Source organism: Strix aluco, chromosome 10, assembly GCF_031877795.1.
Source record: "Strix aluco isolate bStrAlu1 chromosome 10, bStrAlu1.hap1, whole genome shotgun sequence".
Lineage (NCBI taxonomy): Eukaryota > Metazoa > Chordata > Aves > Strigiformes > Strigidae > Strix > Strix aluco.
Genome location: NC_133940.1, coordinates 25,774,905 through 25,792,361, shown reverse-complemented (window position 1 = coordinate 25,792,361; position 17,457 = coordinate 25,774,905). Strand labels below are relative to the sequence as shown.

At 36.6% G+C, this 17,457-nt stretch overlaps 1 protein-coding gene across 3 annotated transcripts in view; it reads left to right on the top strand.

Annotated features, from left to right (window-relative positions):
• DACH2 (dachshund family transcription factor 2) overlaps window positions 1-17,457 on the top strand; it is a 308,940-nt gene that overhangs the window by 236,254 nt on the left and 55,229 nt on the right. For 2 of the 3 annotated variants that reach the window (XM_074834791.1, XM_074834790.1), the window contains exons 5-7: window positions 2,785-2,957; window positions 14,393-14,528; window positions 16,385-16,465. In XM_074834791.1, coding sequence (XP_074690892.1) covers window positions 2,785-2,957; window positions 14,393-14,528; window positions 16,385-16,465 — 390 coding nt within the window. Of the gene's footprint in view, window positions 1-2,784; window positions 2,958-14,392; window positions 14,529-16,384; window positions 16,466-16,772; window positions 16,803-17,457 lie in introns of all 3 variants that reach the window. The other variant, XM_074834789.1, reaches the window with a different exon arrangement.

The following is a 17,457-nucleotide window of genomic DNA, read 5'->3' as shown; positions in this document are numbered from 1 at the left end:
CTGTGCTCTTACAGGGAATAAAAAAAAAGTACATGGAACTCTGCTTGGAGGCTGGACTTGCATTCCTTCCCAACCTCCTTGGAGGTGCAGGAGGTGGATGGGAGACACTCGAAGGACAGGAGGGTCAGTCCTCCTGCTGCCTGCTGCGCTTGTGCATCATGTCCAAGCTACCTGCTGGGATACAGCCGCCCTCTCTGAATAGTCACCCACTGCTGGGTTAGGGACTCTCAGTCCTTAACTGACATTTCCATGGCTGGACTGAAGGGAAAAATTACCATAAAGTTGCTTAAAATTTTAGCTATGTGAGAAATTCTCTTCCAGGTGAAAATGCTGACAACCAAATAAAAATATGAGAACCAGCAATAAATGCAAAATGTCTAGCTAAAAGCGAGCAGAAGCAATCCCTCTGCCTTGTTCTGCCTTGTACCTGCCAGATGTGGGCAAGGTCATCCATTGAACCCAGCTACCCAAAGCAGCTGGAAAAAAATGACATACATAAAGTTTGAATTTGGAACTGAAAGCTCCCTTCAAACCCATCTCTGTTCCTTCCCTTAAGAAGGGAGCAGGTGGGAAGCCAGCAGTTCCCCTTCTCCTTTGCACCTGAAGAGGGAAGGAAGGGAAGGGAAAGTTATTCCAAGAAATACTAATATTGTAAAGATTAGTGAGGAGTGAAGTTAATTTAAACAGATGATGATGGATGAAGAATGAAAATCTCACTATTTCTGAACTCCTGTTATTTGTTTAAGCTCTTCATTCTTAAAGTTTTGAAAGTTGATTTTTGGTGTTAGTTAGATGAATGACATTTCTGGCTCCTTACTCAATTTTAGGAGCAGATAGTTCCTTAGGGCTCCAGACTTGAACAAATCAAAGCTCTTGAAATGACTCCTACAGTATGGGTCTGCTTTGTTCATTGGAAGGTATGGACCTGAGCATTTTGAGTTACGTGTCAGTAGTTAAGAATCCCCAGATCATAGGACTCAAATTCACTGTAGTTTATCCTTTCATTTTATATCCTTGCATAATTCGATACCTGTGTATATTTTATATATAGGGATATTGTGTTCTTTGCTGTTGAAGAAAACTTTAAAGATTATTTTACAGTAGATTTTGTAGTAGGCAAATGTCTATAGGCTATTAAAGGGTTTATTGAATGTCAGACATTATGTCCAATGATTTGCAAGTGTAGGATATATTTTCATCATAGTCCTCTGAAATGTTTGACGGATTGTGTCTTAAAACTGGTGATGTGCTGTTAAATTCTGTTTGTAGTTTGCATTTAGTTTGCATGTCAATTGGACTTTAAGTAGACATACAACTCAATGTGGCCAGATGGTGTCTGGGAGTTTTGGAACTCTATAGAGTATGAAGAAAGATTATTGGGCTGTTAAGGGAGATATGCAGGGGAACAAAGGCTTATGGATGTAAGCACTGAAGGGGATTGTCAGTATGGTTTAAAGTGAAGGGAGATGTATGTGGGCTTTGTTTAGTATCTATCATAATTAATATTGTCATGGATCATCATATAAAATATATAGTGAATCATAAGACATCACAGTTGTTGATCATGACATACTGGAGCTAAACAGAAATAGTGTGGGAGCTCAGAATATATACAATTCTGCCTTTCTTGGTGGGCGCAGTGGTGTTTTTATATCGCTATAGTCAAATTGAATTGGAATAACATAAGCTGTATCAGTCAATGATATATTTTATTGTGGATTCTGTCATACATCAGAATGGTGAGTGGCCTTCTCATTTAAAGTAGTTAAGATAGAGCCAAAAGTTAAAAAACTTTTAGAAATAATTAATGTGAATAGCATATGGTTATGACTGGGTATATGATTATGTTATTTACTACTTGTACCTGAATTTTTTAATGAGAATTTCTAATCTAAATTCATTCAGTCTGGCAGAATGAGTCCTATTTTTTCTGGAAAAATAATTTTGGATGCCCAAGGGTAGCTATCTTCAAGTAGTCTCTCTAAAGAATTCTTAAATGTAAAATAACCCAAAACAATTTTTTCAGTGAATTTATGTCTTGGTCTTGCTTTCCATTGTAGTCATTACTAAATACAGTAAGTAATGCACATGATGAAACACAAGAATCCAATTCTTGCCAGCAGTAATACCACCTTTTTGGCAATGTCGAGATCTGCAAGTCAGTCCAAATGAATTTCATACTTTCTTAAACTGTTTTATATCCATAGCAGAAGACAATTTAAAGTGATTTTTTGGAAATTAAAACCTCTGGCAACAATTTTAACCTCTCATGACATGGTCCAGTTCACAGACCTTCTCTACAGTAGTTCAGTAGTGTCTGTAGTCCAACCCACAGCTTCCTGTGTTCAAGAAATAGTCCTAATACAAAAATTTAGTCTCAGCTTACTGTGTATGTGAGGTAATAATAGCAAGAGGACACGGCAGGAGTATATTGTCAGATAAATATCCGTCTGATATATTGGAAAAACATGCAAATATCTGCATGTTTTGTGGGTTTTTTCTTTATTGCTCTTAATAAAGAAATCACTGAATTTATACACTTTCATTCATTTTGCTAATATTGTGTTACTTTACAGCTGTATGTTTTTTTCCCCTAATAGAAACCATACAGCCTTTTCTGGAATGCAAAGACAATTATTTCCTGTGTAACATCAAAATTATTAACACATAATACTACTGCGTTTGACTAGTCAATGTTCCAGTAGAATATAGACTCTAAAAATTAAGGTGTTGTGTTATAAAATGAGGGACTGACACCCATAACCTGCCCGTGTTCTCTTTTAGGGATAGACCTGCCGTTTATGATGATGCCCCACCCTCTGCTTCCCGTCAGCCTACCTCCTGCTTCGGTTGCAATGGCAATGAATCAGATGAACCACCTCAATACGATAGCTAACATGGCTGCAGCAGCCCAAATGCACAGTCCTCTTTCCAGGGCAGGGGCCTCTGTTATAAAGGTAAGAATCATCTGCGAGACTTAGAAAAAAATAGCTTTTTGTGGCTAACAAAAACATTTACAGTGACTTTCTTAAGGAGGATAACTAAGAGGCAGTGAGCTTATACTGCCTGTAGCACACCTGGTCTGCTGTTCCTGATAGTGCTTCAGTCTGAGGAAACACCCACGAGTACAGTCAAGAAGTTAAGATGCTCTGCACTATCTACAAATCTGTAATGTAATTAAAAACAGATACTAACACTCGCTACAGGCTGGGGGAATAAGTAGTACTGCATCTGTTAAAGCTCAAAAGCAATTCTAAAATGTTTAAAATCAGACTTAATGTTACACTTAAAAGAAAATGCTATGGAACATAAAGGAACTCTAGTGTGGTGCAATTCCAGAACAGGTTAATAGCAGAGAAAATCATCAGAAGTACCTTAGTGAGTATAGTCTTTGGTAGCCACACCTAAATTTCCTTCTGGCTGGATAAAACATGTTTATACTTTTGAAAGGCTTCTGATAGGCTCTTCCAAGCAGGTTGTTGAGAAAATTTCATGCCTGTGTTGAGAGCTGAAGTCCTGACACACACTAAAAAAAAAAAATATGTTGAGACAAAAATTTCCAAAGTAGAAGGGTATAGGATCAGTGCACGTGAGGGATTGGTGCTATGGGATTCTCTAAAACACAGTGTCCTCTTTTTTTTGAGCAAAAATGAAAGGTTTTATCAGTCTAAATTTTGTGTGTATTTACATGTACATGCATGTTTCTTCTTGACAAAATTTTGTCAGCTATCAAAGGTAGTTATTAATCCATTTTTTTTTTGTTTTTAAATATGTGAGTCTGTAGAGCTATCTGTTCTGGAAAGTGCGTGTCTTTATTTTTATATTTATGCTCTTTTACACTCAGGTATCCCCATCATACTGGAATCCCAAAGTTTTGAGTTGCTTTATTCTAATAACTCTCACTGATTTGCTGAACTTAATGTCTTGTATCTTTATTGTAAAGCATCTTAATTATAAAATATGGTTACTTAATTATAAAATAAAGTTACTGTTGCCAATATTACAGGTCAGTTGTAAGAATAAATCTGGTGGCGTTGTGGTGTACTTCCTATTGTCACAGCTTACCACTGCAGGAAATTTTGTTTCTACATCAAGCGGGAAAAGAAACTATGAGTACAAAGCTACATGTTTATTTTTCATACTCGTATTTAGTGATATCAACATGCTTTCAAGGAAGAAAGCAGATCTCTTTTGTCACATTATAGTAGCATAAAATATTGTATCTCTCTGTTGCTGAGGTTCTGGAGGTCTTTGTTTTTCTTCTGATCTTCTTCTTCGCCCTGAGCATCTCCAGAATTGCCTCAGGTTGTTTTTCTTCTTTGCTGAGAGTCCACTTCCAAGTTAGGGCAAATCTTGTTATTAATATTTTGATTTTGTTTATATTTTGTTTTCTTGGATTCTGGGAGGCTGGTAAAATTCAAGGAGGGCATTCCCCAGGTAGAGACTATTTAGGAATAAGATCTATAAAAACAACTTCTTACCATCATTGTATTGGCACAGTTGTTGATTGGGTGGGAGAGACATGATATCTCTGATGTCCAACTGTCCATTAGTTAATGCGAGTCACTGAATTGTTAGAAATTAATTGAAGTTCCATTCGTTTCACTCAGTAACCTTTTCTTTAGCTGTTCAGAGACCTCTTGAGAAAACCATAACTTAAATACAGCAGCGGAATATTTGTAGAAGCAAGTAGACTGCATAAGATTTGATTATATTTTAAATGCAATCTGTATGTCAAAATGAAGATTAAGTATGGATTTGTAAACAATGCTAGTTCTTTGTGATATAAACTACAGTTTTTGCAAGCAGTTAGGTTTAAGGATGCTGTTTAGCAGGCCCTTGCTGATGTTAGTTACTCATTTACAGCTATTTTTTCCCCAACACCTGCACTAGAGGATACCCAATATCTCCACAGCAACATTAGGTCTCACCAGCACTCTAGTGGGAAGTATTTCCTCTACATGATGTAGAGGAAGATACACCGGTAGCTAATGTGGCAGAGGTAAAGTGTGCATCCATTGCTGTCTTACTCTTGCCTGTCAAGCGATGCTGCATCTTTCTCTCATTTGTTCTGAGTGCTGAAACTGTAGATGAATTTTATTACAGAGACTGTGAGGCTCTTTTTGTCCTTTCCTTCCCTTATGTACAATCATCTAGCTCTGAATGACAACTAATTAAGATTAAATCCTTGTACAAAACACAATATGTAAAAGATACTGCTGCTGTTGTTATCTGTCAGCAGTATTACTTTTATTATATTGCATTATTTAAGTACATTTAATAACTACAAAAAATGACTAGTTTTAGATAGATTGCAATTCCAGCATCATGTTGTTAGTTAAAATGGGAGAAATGAATCGAATATATTGAGTGCGTATCTATTTCCATATTCTGATGACTAAAATACCACTTGGCCTGTTTTCTACAGGTGTGAGAATCAGCTGCGTTATAAAGGTTTTGAATGAAGTCATTATGCTTTTTATATCACGTTTGCCATTTAGAAATAAGCTGTTCTACCAAGATATGCATGATCAGCAAAGTTAACATTTAGTGCTCCAGAAAGAAATGTCATAACTATGAAACTTGATTTCTTCCTGACAGGAACACTATAAATTAGGCAGGCACAATGGCCAGGCTCACAAAACCTTCTTAGCCATCTATAACATGATCTGATGTGATTATAGCAGCACCCGCTAGCAGTGCTATAGCTACGGTTCTGATAGTGCCCCTGTAATAAATCCAATCTTTCAGGGATTTATTGCACATCTGAAAGAGCTTGCTTTGTTTGAAACTTTACTCAAATGGTTCTGAAGAATCTGTGTATTTGAGGGTCTCACATGGCAAAAAAAATTTGGCAGCAACACTGACTTCGCCACCGTGTCTCTTCTCCCTCTTGCATCTACTCTCCTGTTTTTGGTTTGTTTTGGTTTGTTTTGTTTTTTTTTCCCCCAGAGCTCTTTTTCAGCTGGATAAACTCTGCAATCCAGTTACCAGCCTAGGTGTAAAATGCTTTGCCAGCCTGGTCTTGAGGATCAGCCTGGGGTGAAACTTAGCTGAAGTACACTTGAATCATGGTTTAGGCTAGAAACAGTAGTGAATAAATGCAGCAGTTTACTGTCATCCAGTAATTTTGTTCCCGAAACACAGAAAAATCTACTCAGTGACAATATTTTAAGGTCTTCAGAAGTGAAGTTTGCATGGGCCCTTTAATACAAAAGAGAAAGTTTTTTTCACTGAAGTTTATAGAACAACTCAATTCCAGAGAGCAATAACTACATAACATCAAGATTTTTCTTTTATAGTGGACCTATAATGAATATGACTAATTATGTAACTAGTTAATATGACTATTAATATTCATTCACAGCATATTATACAGTTTATCATAAAGGAACTTCTAAGATTTATGCTGAGAACACAACTTGAGTAGAATGCTGAAAGCACACCTAAATTGTAACAGATCCTTTAAATTTAATGTGGTCCAAAGGAGTTGAGACCTCATGGCACAATGTGGACGGCAAATACATGAAGAGGTGTCACAGCAAAAATGGGAATAGCTCTTGTGTTCACTGACAACACTTCTGAACCTCGGAATCAGACCATGCCCGTATAACGGACCATGTCTATAGCGGAATGAGGCATCACGCTGCGGATCCTCAAGCCGTGTACGATAAAGGCATCAGGAGTGTTAAGGTTGTGTCATTAAGCCTAAAGTCTCCATTTATACAGGTTAAGCCAGAAGGGGCTTACATGACTAAAAAACATTAGCTGACATGATTTCAGACAAAAGGCAGGGAGAGGGTGGGGGGGAGGTTTGGGGTTAGGGAAGTATAAGGAGGGCTGGCAAGAGCCAAGTTTCTGGTGCTGTGGCTGTGCCAGTCGGTGTATATTCACGGAAAGGTCACTTTCCCAGATGTCCTTTGAAACAGGTTGATGGGAGATACTGTGGTTTGAGTGGGCTTGAAATTGTGGGAACCGAATCCAAACCAGGGGCCTTAAGCTGCTCACTTTTATGTTATATATCAAAACAGTACTGAGAGTAATGAGGCAAAATTTTATCACAGAGATTTGAGAGGCTTTTTTACCCTTTTCTCCCAGTTTTTCCTTGCTTCTTGTTCTATTCACCCCATATATTTTGCACTTCCCTTGCTCCTCTTGCTCGTGCCTCACCCTTCCTCCTCCATTTCTCCTCCTTCTCGTTGTTCTCTCTCCCTTTCCTTCTGGCTCTCTAACAACCTCTTCTGAGCTGCTGAGAGATGTGCTTCTCCTGAGTAGGAGTATTTCTGCAAATTGGTTTCCTGCTGTCCATTTTTTCTTCTATCATCATTTCCTCATGCTTGCTGTTTTCCTATTTTTCTCTTAATCTTTTTCTCTTAATCTTTTTTCTCTTACTCTTTTTGCTATTATCAAGGTCCCAAAATGTCAAAAAAGACATTTAGGTGAAATGCAATTTTTTGTTTTGGTAGGGAAACTGAAATCTTGGACTTCACATCAACTCTACACAATTTCTGTCTGAATCTTTTGGTCAACTGATAGACAGTACAAAGCATTATTTGTACAGTGTGATCTAGACACGTAGAGATTTTTGAGTCTCCTTTCCTTTGTGTTCTGTTCTTCTCCTGATTTTGTGGGATTGTTAAAGCATTTGTAAAGGATGTATATGACATGATTTTAAATTCCCTAAAGAGAATACAGATGGGCTGTGTAATTATTGCTGAGAGGTGCTATTTTCTATGTGCTGTACAACTCATATTCATAATATTTACCTGACAGCCAGAAAAATGTGGCCATCTCAGAATGCTCTGAAACAATTCTTCTCAGTATAAAAACATTTCTCATAACAGAATTTATAACATTTAATTTCCTATCTTTCTGTGCATTCATTCTGAATTGTTTTCAGAATATTACAAGATTTATAAAATAAAACTTCCATAAAATTTATGTTATTTTTCTCATTATTAGATTTATTCTGTTCTGTTTCATAGCATGTGTTCGTTGCTGGCAGCTTACTGCTGAAATGGGTACTAGAATATGTTAGGGGAGTGACACGTGAGACAGAGTAGTTGAAGTTTGCTTCTTACAAGGCTAGTTTTTGTGGCTGTATCTGTAGCAAAGGAGAAGTGAGCGTGCAGTTTTGTATCTTTTTGTTCACTGATACAGAGAAACTACTATGTTGGGAGATGTTCAGGTCCCTTGCATTAAATTTCTCTCATCTCTTCTCCTTTGAAGGGAGGCATATCCCCCTCCCTGCAAGAATACCTGGCTTGTTAACACTGAGACACCTAGTTGCTAGGTTAAAGAATAAGCAATGAATACTTATTTTAAACTTGCAAGTGGGAAAAACTACAGTAAGAAGCAAGTACATCTCTTTTTTGCAGAGCTTGCAAGGCAGTATTGTTAGGCCAAGCACATACTAGCTTTTAGTTCTGGCTCAGATCTTTTTAGTATTGGCTTAGTCATTTGCATTTGTACTTAATAACTAATATAGCTATAAAGTAGATTAGATATAGCATTATCATCATTAGTCCTGGGAGTGCCTTTCTTTCATTCAGTAGCAGCACTGGGTGAAACAATTCATAGGAGGATTACAAGTAGAAAGCTTCCACTGCAAGATCCTTTCCAAATCTAGTCAATATTATACTTTCAGATTCAAAGTAAAACGTAAAGGTAAAATCTTAATATGCGAATGAAGGTTGCTGTAGTTTTCGCAGTGACTGCTAATTTAAGAAATGGTGAAGAAGAAAGCTCTTGTTTGGCTGTTTACCAATACCATCTGATTAGCTGCGGTTTTCTGTTTGGCTGAGCAGCTGGCAATTAATGAATTGATAGGAAGTAGTCACAAGGTAATGGAATTAGCAAGTGAACATCTGGTATTAAAAAATAGTAAACGTAGAAGAGTTTGATTTCTTAAATTTGGTGGGAAAATAATTGCCGGTTTACTACAACTGAAACAACTATATGTACACAGTGAAAAAACTTGCATTTTAAATGGTAAAGTACATATTTTTAAGTGAATGACTTCCCGATACACTGTAAAAGATGAATGAGATCCAGCTGGCTTTCAGACATACAGATCCTATCTTAGTTTTTAGACCAGCTGTTTACCTTGTTCATCTCCAGTTCTTACAGCAATTGGAGATACTATAAGTGGCTCAGAAGACCAACAAGTCATCCATACTCTTCGTGTGTGCCCGTTTCCAGATTAAATGATTCAAAATATAAACCTAACCACAAAAATAAACCTAACCATCTCTTGCCCAGAAACAGTAACTCTAACCATGGTATTTCTTGTCGGCCACTGTCCAGCATCATTGCAGATTTAGCATAGCTCCTGCTTACTGTGTCAGGATTATTCTTTTTTCTTTGAAAAGCCTGAATGCCAGTTATGTGTTGCTTTTCTCAATAATGCATTAGTTAAGGACTGTAAACTTTAGAACACTATTAAAAATGTACTTGTTATTAGAATTCAAATAGTATTAGTTTCAGCTAAAGTCAATTGGAAAGAAATGTGTGTCTTAGTATTAACTAAAAAAAACCCAACTTAGCAAGTCTTTGCTAACTGAAATTGAGTTAACTTTTCTTATTCTTCTCTCTTACTGAGAATTCAGCCAGGGAGATAGGAGCAGTGATATCACAGGCATGAATCTGTGTGGCAGTTTTGGAGAGGAGGTGAGGAGGTCTGCAGCCAGTCTACGGGCTGACTGCTCCTGGCTTCACAGAGCCCTCCGGAGAAATGAGGCTCTGGTTCCTAGATTTTTTTAACTGAGTAGTCCATTTTGAGAATCCGAGTGGTGGTTTGGTAAGCACCGGGAGATCAAGGTGTGGCACAATAAACATTCCAGTGGGGAGCTAGTGTGCAAATTAATGTTGGAAAATTTATTCTGCCAGAGCCCATGAACACCTTTTTTCCAACATGGTCATCTGCTCTGAATCTTTCTTACAATAGTTGAAAACTCTAGTCTAGACTTAAAGACAGTAGAATCCCCATTTTTCCTTCCTCTCTGTTTCATTAGCATGGTCTGGTGAATTCCAGCTCTCCTGCCACTGCAGAGCCCTGTAGAGTACAGAAGCAGCACCTCAATTAAACATGAAATATCAAGATAAATGTCTGAATAAAATATCCAGGACTCAGACAAACTTCCAAAACCTGCTTGTCAGCAGTGAAATGCCATTAAATCCTCTAGGAACTCATTAATAGATTAACATTTGGAAGAGTAATTACAGCGAGATTAGATCTACGAATAAAGAAAAATAAAGGAAAATCCAGCAGCATCATTTCTCTAAACTCTTGACACAAAATGGAGATCAATACTATAAAAAATCAGAGGTAAGGAATTAAGGTCAAGATGATTATGTCAAGAATAGGTAAGCTGTTCATATATATTTCAAATAAAACTAGTGTGGATGCAACTGTTATGTAGTGTTTCATATTATTTGTGTGCAATACTACCTCACAGGGGATAGAAAAGGGATATTGAGGTGAAATCAAGGATGTATCTGGAAATTGGATGAGTTGATGACTTCAGTGCCGTTAACCTAAATCACAACTAAAATTAACAATGTCAAGCTTTGTAGCTACATTTTCTGAGCCAAAGCAAGACACTGATCTTTAGTGAGACAGAAATATATTACCCTTCAAAAGGATTAAATACTGCAAAAGTCTTTTTTGAGAATTTATGTTACAGCTCTGTAAAGGGAAGAGAAAAGATAAGATAAAGTAGGTGCTATAGTTAGATAAATAGGTGAGATCTTGAGAAATGTTTTCATTTTTCATAAAATTCTCACAATCTGTAAATTTTATATATATAATTCATTGCATTATAACCTAGAATATGAATCTTGCAAATTTATAAAATAGGAAGAAATACAAATGGAAAAAATATTACTTTATTTAGAAATGCTTCTCTCTTACTGTGAGCGCACCTACTGTAGAACCAGGCTGCACAGCAGTGTGCTGCTGGGAACTGAGCTATTTTCAAGGGGAAAAAAAATAAAATATATGAAAAGTAACAAGGTTGTAAAATACATAGATGACAAATAAAATGAAGTCATCAACGTGTTAAAAAAATGTTAAGGTTTTAGATTTGCAATTTTCCTATTTAAATGCCCTCATTGATTTGTTACAAATACTGTTAACCCTGTGTTTGGAAAATGGTGAGGACATTATCACTTGTGTTCTCATTTGTAATAAAATAGATTAACTTGCTGTGAAATTTTAACTAGGCTGAGACACAACAGTAGCTACCTAATGAACCAGAGCACATTGCTGTTAAGTAGCTAAATAGATGCATACTGATTACAGGACTGAAAAATGGATCTGTTTACTTGCAAAAAAAAGTCTGTTCATAGTGTTATTCATTATAGTAAGGGAAATTCAGCATTACATTTCCACACAAACATTTAGAAATAGACAATTTCTCGATCCATATGCAATCTTACATGATGATACTCTATTCTCATTTGTAGTGCATATGATACGGAGAAAATTTCAGCTCCTTTGTTGCTTGTAGGGAAAAGTGGATCCCTGTATATGTAAATTTTTGTAACTAGTAAGACATTAGATGACATAATCAACTAATTCTCTTAGAAAGTGATTCACTGCGTGATTAAGAATGACATTATTTGACACTTTTATTTCTGTCTGAACATTTCAAACCAAGACCCTGAGTTTGAAGGCAAATTACTTGAAGCAGATTATTTTATAGCAAGAGACAATGGGAAATGCAGTTACCAGAAGGAGCTTGAATACTTTGCTTTTCCAAATCATCAGCTTTTGAATTACTCAGATAACTCCCATTTAAAATGACATATATGGCTGTTTGTGTGATATCTAAGTGTTAATTCATAGTCATATTTGTTCATAGTTTTTTTTGCAGAACAGTTGGCATGTCCTCTCCTTGGCTATTCATTTTCATGGTTGCAATAGACAATGAAATTTACTTAAACTATGTACTCTTCTGTGAAAGTAATAATTTCAAAATGATATCTTAATTGTAAATTGAGTACTCTTTGTGGTAAAAGGAGAGGAAATAGTGCCAAAGAGGGCTGTTAAAACTGAAATCCAGGCAAACAAAATTACAGTCGGAGTTGTAGCCTGTTAGGAGTAACCTATTGGAAGCTATTATTTACACAAAGGTGAAAGACACATAGTATTTATAAGCTCAGGATTACATGTATATGATTCATCATTTATTTAGGAGAATACTTCTTGGGGTAAGAATGTGACTTTTAAAAGTAACCTAATAAGCAGCCCATCCACAGAATGAGTCATGGCTCTCTCTTACTCTTCTGCTCATCTCAGCAACCTCTAAAACCACTGTTTTGGAAGCCAAGAAGACGACGACACAGGAGACTTTAAGATCAGTGACTTTGACTTTTTTCCCCCAGAATTTGAAAATTTGTTTAAAACCATTGTTTTCAAAAGTTTAAGAACTTGTGACTCAACAGAATAGAGTCATGTTTGTTAAAACTTAATAAACATTTTTAATTAACGTTCAAAAAAACTGCAATTAAAAGTCCCCCTTCAAGATTTGTTAGTTATTGTATGTTCATTAAATAACAGATAATTAGTGAAAACAGATCCATTGAGGATTAACAGCTATGTAATAGATACACATCTGTTACATGATTTAGAGGCTCAGTTGTTATTTAATGTACAATAACTATCCTATTAAAAACACATTCAGTGCTACGTTTTCAGCTGGTGTGATTGGAATAGGCAAATGCCACCCCTTGCTACTAGGAGGATCCAGTCTCAGATTCCCTTTGCATCATTCTCAAATGTATCTGTAAATATGAAGATGAGTGTGGTTTGGAGAGATGGTTTTAATGGGTAACAGAATATTCTTAAAATATCACTTACTGCCAGTGCTATCAATGAATTGCCTCAATAGGTTATGAACAGAAGCTATTATGTTAGCTATTTATAATGGAGAAACTATTAGAATCTACAATTCCCTTCCTAAAGCTGTATTATTGATCTAGGATACTGTCTAGCAAAAATTGCATAAAAAGTTCAGATGCTCTCTCATTTATTTTCAAAAGCATTATGGTAAATTGCCACCAAGTAGCCAGATTGCATACTCCTAATGAAAAATCTTTGAGAATAGGTTAGAAAGGCAGAAAAATTACAAAGTTCCTATGAGACAACTTCCCCAGATTACACTGTAATTGTGATTTTTAATGAGGTGGGGGCAAGAGGATCTCCCTTTTTGAAAAAAAGAGAGTTCTATTTCAATTCTGAGTTTCTGCAGGGAACAGCCAGTTGCCAGGGATGAGGGCAACTCTGAAGATACAGTTTCTGGAATTCTGTAAATTCAAGCATCTCCTTGTGAGTGTGGATCTACACTTCCAAGGACTTGTAATAGAGGGTTTAAAACATAGAGGGATTTTAAGGTAAGAATATCTGGACTATCTCAGGCCATGATCTGTCCCCTTTAGAAGATTCTTACTTTTTATTGGTTCTGGGAACAGGAATGAAGGATACTGGAGTTGTGAATTAATTCAGAAAAATTATATGTGTGGAATCACTGGGTTGGAAGGGATCTCAAATGGTCAGATAATCTCTTGTCTTCCTCAAGACAGGATGAATTATTACTTATGCCACGCTTGTCTAACCTGTTCCTAAAGGTTTTTACTGATGAAAATTCTATGGCATCTTCAGGCAATCTGCGAGTATAGATACACAGAACTGTAGAATTCAATTTTGCTAAATTTTTATAATTTCTTTTTTTTTCTCCTTACCCAGAATACTATATATATTTAAATTAGAGGTTAATGTCAAAGTTGTGTGTGCAAATGTACACATAAGAATTTGCAAGCACATTCTTATTTTTGTTAGCCAGTGGTGCTTTTCATGCAAAAGTGAAATTCTTACCAGTGCCACAGGTTTTAAAATTTGTCTGCATGCTACCCTGAGAAGATACTGATGTAATTTATTCAGGTACAGATTCTAGCGAGTTTACAAATTTGACTGCATTTAGTGACAGTTTAGTCCAAATCTAAACTGTTTACTTGAAATGCGACTCATATATGTCAATTTTACTATCCATAGATTAAAAATAGTATGTGAAAACAACATGAAAGAACATACTTTATGTTCCTATGTGTGAAAAAGTTAGAAAATAAAAAGTTACCAAGAAAAAAAAGAGAGGTGGCAAATGCTGTCATGACACAAAGGATGAAAAGCTGTGCCCAGATACATTGCATGTAGAAGGCTGTACTTTTTTTGGCTATAGAAGACTATACTGCTCTTTCGATGTGAATTCTGTTCGCTATTTATCTTGGAAGGACCAGTTGTTATTGCTGTTTTAGCCAACTTCATTTTTTTCATTGAACTTCAATGAAGTTCATGAATCAAATTGCACAGACCTTGTTTTATTTCTGTTTCAAGGAAAGGATTCAAGACAGCCCTTCTCCAGCTCCATCTCTAGAAGACAGTCAGCGGCCTGGGAGCCATGCTTCCTCCCATCAGAGCAGCAGCGTGTCCAGCTCGCCGTCCCAGTTGGACAACACACCAGACAGAATTGGTTAGTCCTCTGCAGCCTCACACCCCTTTGCAGTTACTGACCTCAAGAATTTTAGAAGTTCCTTGAGGCCAAAATTTATTTGCTGAGAAACTCAGGAAAGCACTCGCTTGCTGAAAAAAACCACAGGAAGTTCATCACTATAGTTTGTTTTATTAGGTTCATCACTATGCAGAGCCCAGCAGCTCAGATCCATTCTGTGCCAGTATCCACCCCTGCACAGAAGATATCACCCCTTCTCTGGTACAACCAACTTCTCTCACATGCTGGAGTAAGAAGGTGCCTCTGAAGGCACCTAGAATTGAAAAGTAGCAAGATATCTTTTTCTTTGTATGTATGTCAGAAAAGTCACAGATAATATGATGGCTTTTCCATTCCGAAAACCTCCTCATGCCCACACGTTCCCTCATCACCACGAGGCTGAGGGCTTTCTGATTCTTTTTGTCTCCACCACAGCTTTCACAGCCTGTGCACTATCGATCTTGTGTTTAAATGCTAATTCAGTCTAGAGGAAGTTTAGGTCCTATTCTTGGTGCTTCCAAGAGGGATGTAGGGCAAGTCAATTAACATCACATCAGTGTATGTCAACACTGTTGTCTTCACAGTGACTGGAGCCCATGCAGGCATTGCTGAGCTAGATTTAAACTACAAAAACAGTGCAGTCCATGTAAGTCAGTGTAGACTTCACTCCGATCAAATAACTACTCAGCTGCTTGCTGGAATTTTGCAGTTTTGACTGTGGTCCATGCACCTGTGCCGTGGCACTGCACAGCACAGTTGGCTCTACACAAACTAGTCAATAGAACCTGAACTACTTTACCTAAACATTTGCACACACAGGACGGAGACTAGAAAGTAGATTCCCCTCAGCTTTTTCATATGTAAAACAGGGCTAGAAATATTCAGGACAAGAAATGTAACTTCCTATAGCAACACTGAAAAAGGGACTTTTGTCCTCATTGCAGCTTTTGAAAGCTACTGTAACTTGTTTTATTAATAGTAGTAGCACACACTGCAAGCCTCTGGGCTCCAGAAATGGTGCTGAAAGTTTTTAAAGAAAACTTAAGCTTTATTTATGTTGAACCGAACATTTCTCTGTGTTGAAGTCTAGAGCTTATTGTTGTAAAGATGTGTATATATACTTTGTATCTATATATAAGAATATTTTTTTTTACTTTTGCAGTTTAAAAAAAAAAAAGCTTTCCTTACAGTGCGGCGATGAAGTTTTTTAACAAGTGTCCTCACTGGAATAACTTTAAATTCTTTAATTGGTTAATTGCAGAGAAGGAAATGTTTTAATCAAATAATAAAATGGGCATCCTGAAATCGTAAATTTAACACCTCTCACTGATCTTGCAGGTGTTAAGTAAATTTCTTTTAGCACTACAGCGTATTGTTTTTTCGCTGTCGTCCCATCAATTTGGGTTACTATCTGTCAATCTGTATTTTTTATTAAACTTGCTGCTTTATAGATAATTACTAACACCTAAATCCTTAGATGTATTTTTCCAAAAAATGATTTCTGTGAAGTACTTTTCTAATTAGTTAATTTGAACATTTCATAAGAAATCACATTCATCTCTGTAGTGATTTGGGTTCTATCTTGGTATCTTTGTTTAATCAACTTGAGCAAATTTGCTTTTGCTGTATATTTTACTTGGCTCTAAGTGTCGAACTGGGGCAGTGAAATGGTTGATTATGGACAACAAAAATGGTCAATTGCTTTAGAACTTATGTAGTAGAAATAAATATTAAAATGCCCAAATATTGACAAAGATTTAATTTAATTTAGTATTTTCCTCTCTTCTGGCTTTTTTTTACTGACGGTGTTATATAGCTGTGCACTCTGATTTTTTTAGCTATGCTGACCAACAGCAGGGAAGGAGAACTCATTGATCAAGAAACTGGGACCAGCCTAAAAAAAATACAAAAGGAGAAAGGTAAAATTACAGACTGTTTTTCTCAGGCATTTAATTACACTTACTGTGTGTTTTATTCCTTTTTGTAGTATTCTGCATATGCAGTGGCATTATATTATAAATTTAAGAGAGCTAAGTGCCTAATTGCAATGAATAATGTATCCAGTGAATTTACATGGTGTTCTTAGGAAGTGTAAACAATCAGGTCTTTGCTTCTCTCTGTTTATATAGTATGGGGCTAATATTTTGCTGGTCTTTTGACTCAATTATTTATGAAGTTCCTAGCAAATATTTGATTAGTCACATGGTATTGTTTCTTTGCCTCCAGGGGATGTGTGTGCAGACTACGCTAATGCTGGTACGTAGGTGAGGGAAATAAGCCATTTTTTGTGTCTAATAATATTACATGACCTCACGAGTGAGAGGCAGCAAGGGAAGGAGTGATGTTTGGCCTGTAGTGATTGTCCTGTAGGCAGGGAAGTGCCGCCTCTGCTCAGTTCTCCCTGCAGTGATTGTTGGGCACTGGAGAAAGCAAGCGAATACTTTGGACTGTGCAGGTAAGCACTGGGGAAGTGTTTTAGTGGCAGAGAGCATGTGGCTGCACATCGAGGAAGAAGAAGCCATTTTGGTTTGTTGCAAATATAACAGAAAAAAAATTCATATTAATAAGCGAGAGGTTTATTCTGGCAGTACATACAGAAAGGACCATACAAAATGAATGCCTGCAAAAAAATGAAGATGAGATATAGTTCTAGAAATAAAAGCTGAAGGTAAGTGGATACTGGAAAATTACTGCAAAGGCATATACTGAGGGAGATGTTAAGGTTTCGGAGTGAAAAAGATATGAAGGAAAAGAAAGAGAAGGAAGTGACCAAAAGAGGAGGCAACATAAGCTAAATGTACTTATAATCCTACTGTAAATATGAACATTTGATCATAAATGAAAACACAAACTGATTTATATTTTGATTGAGGTGATTTTAATGTATTTTCTGAGATAACTAAAAGATGGG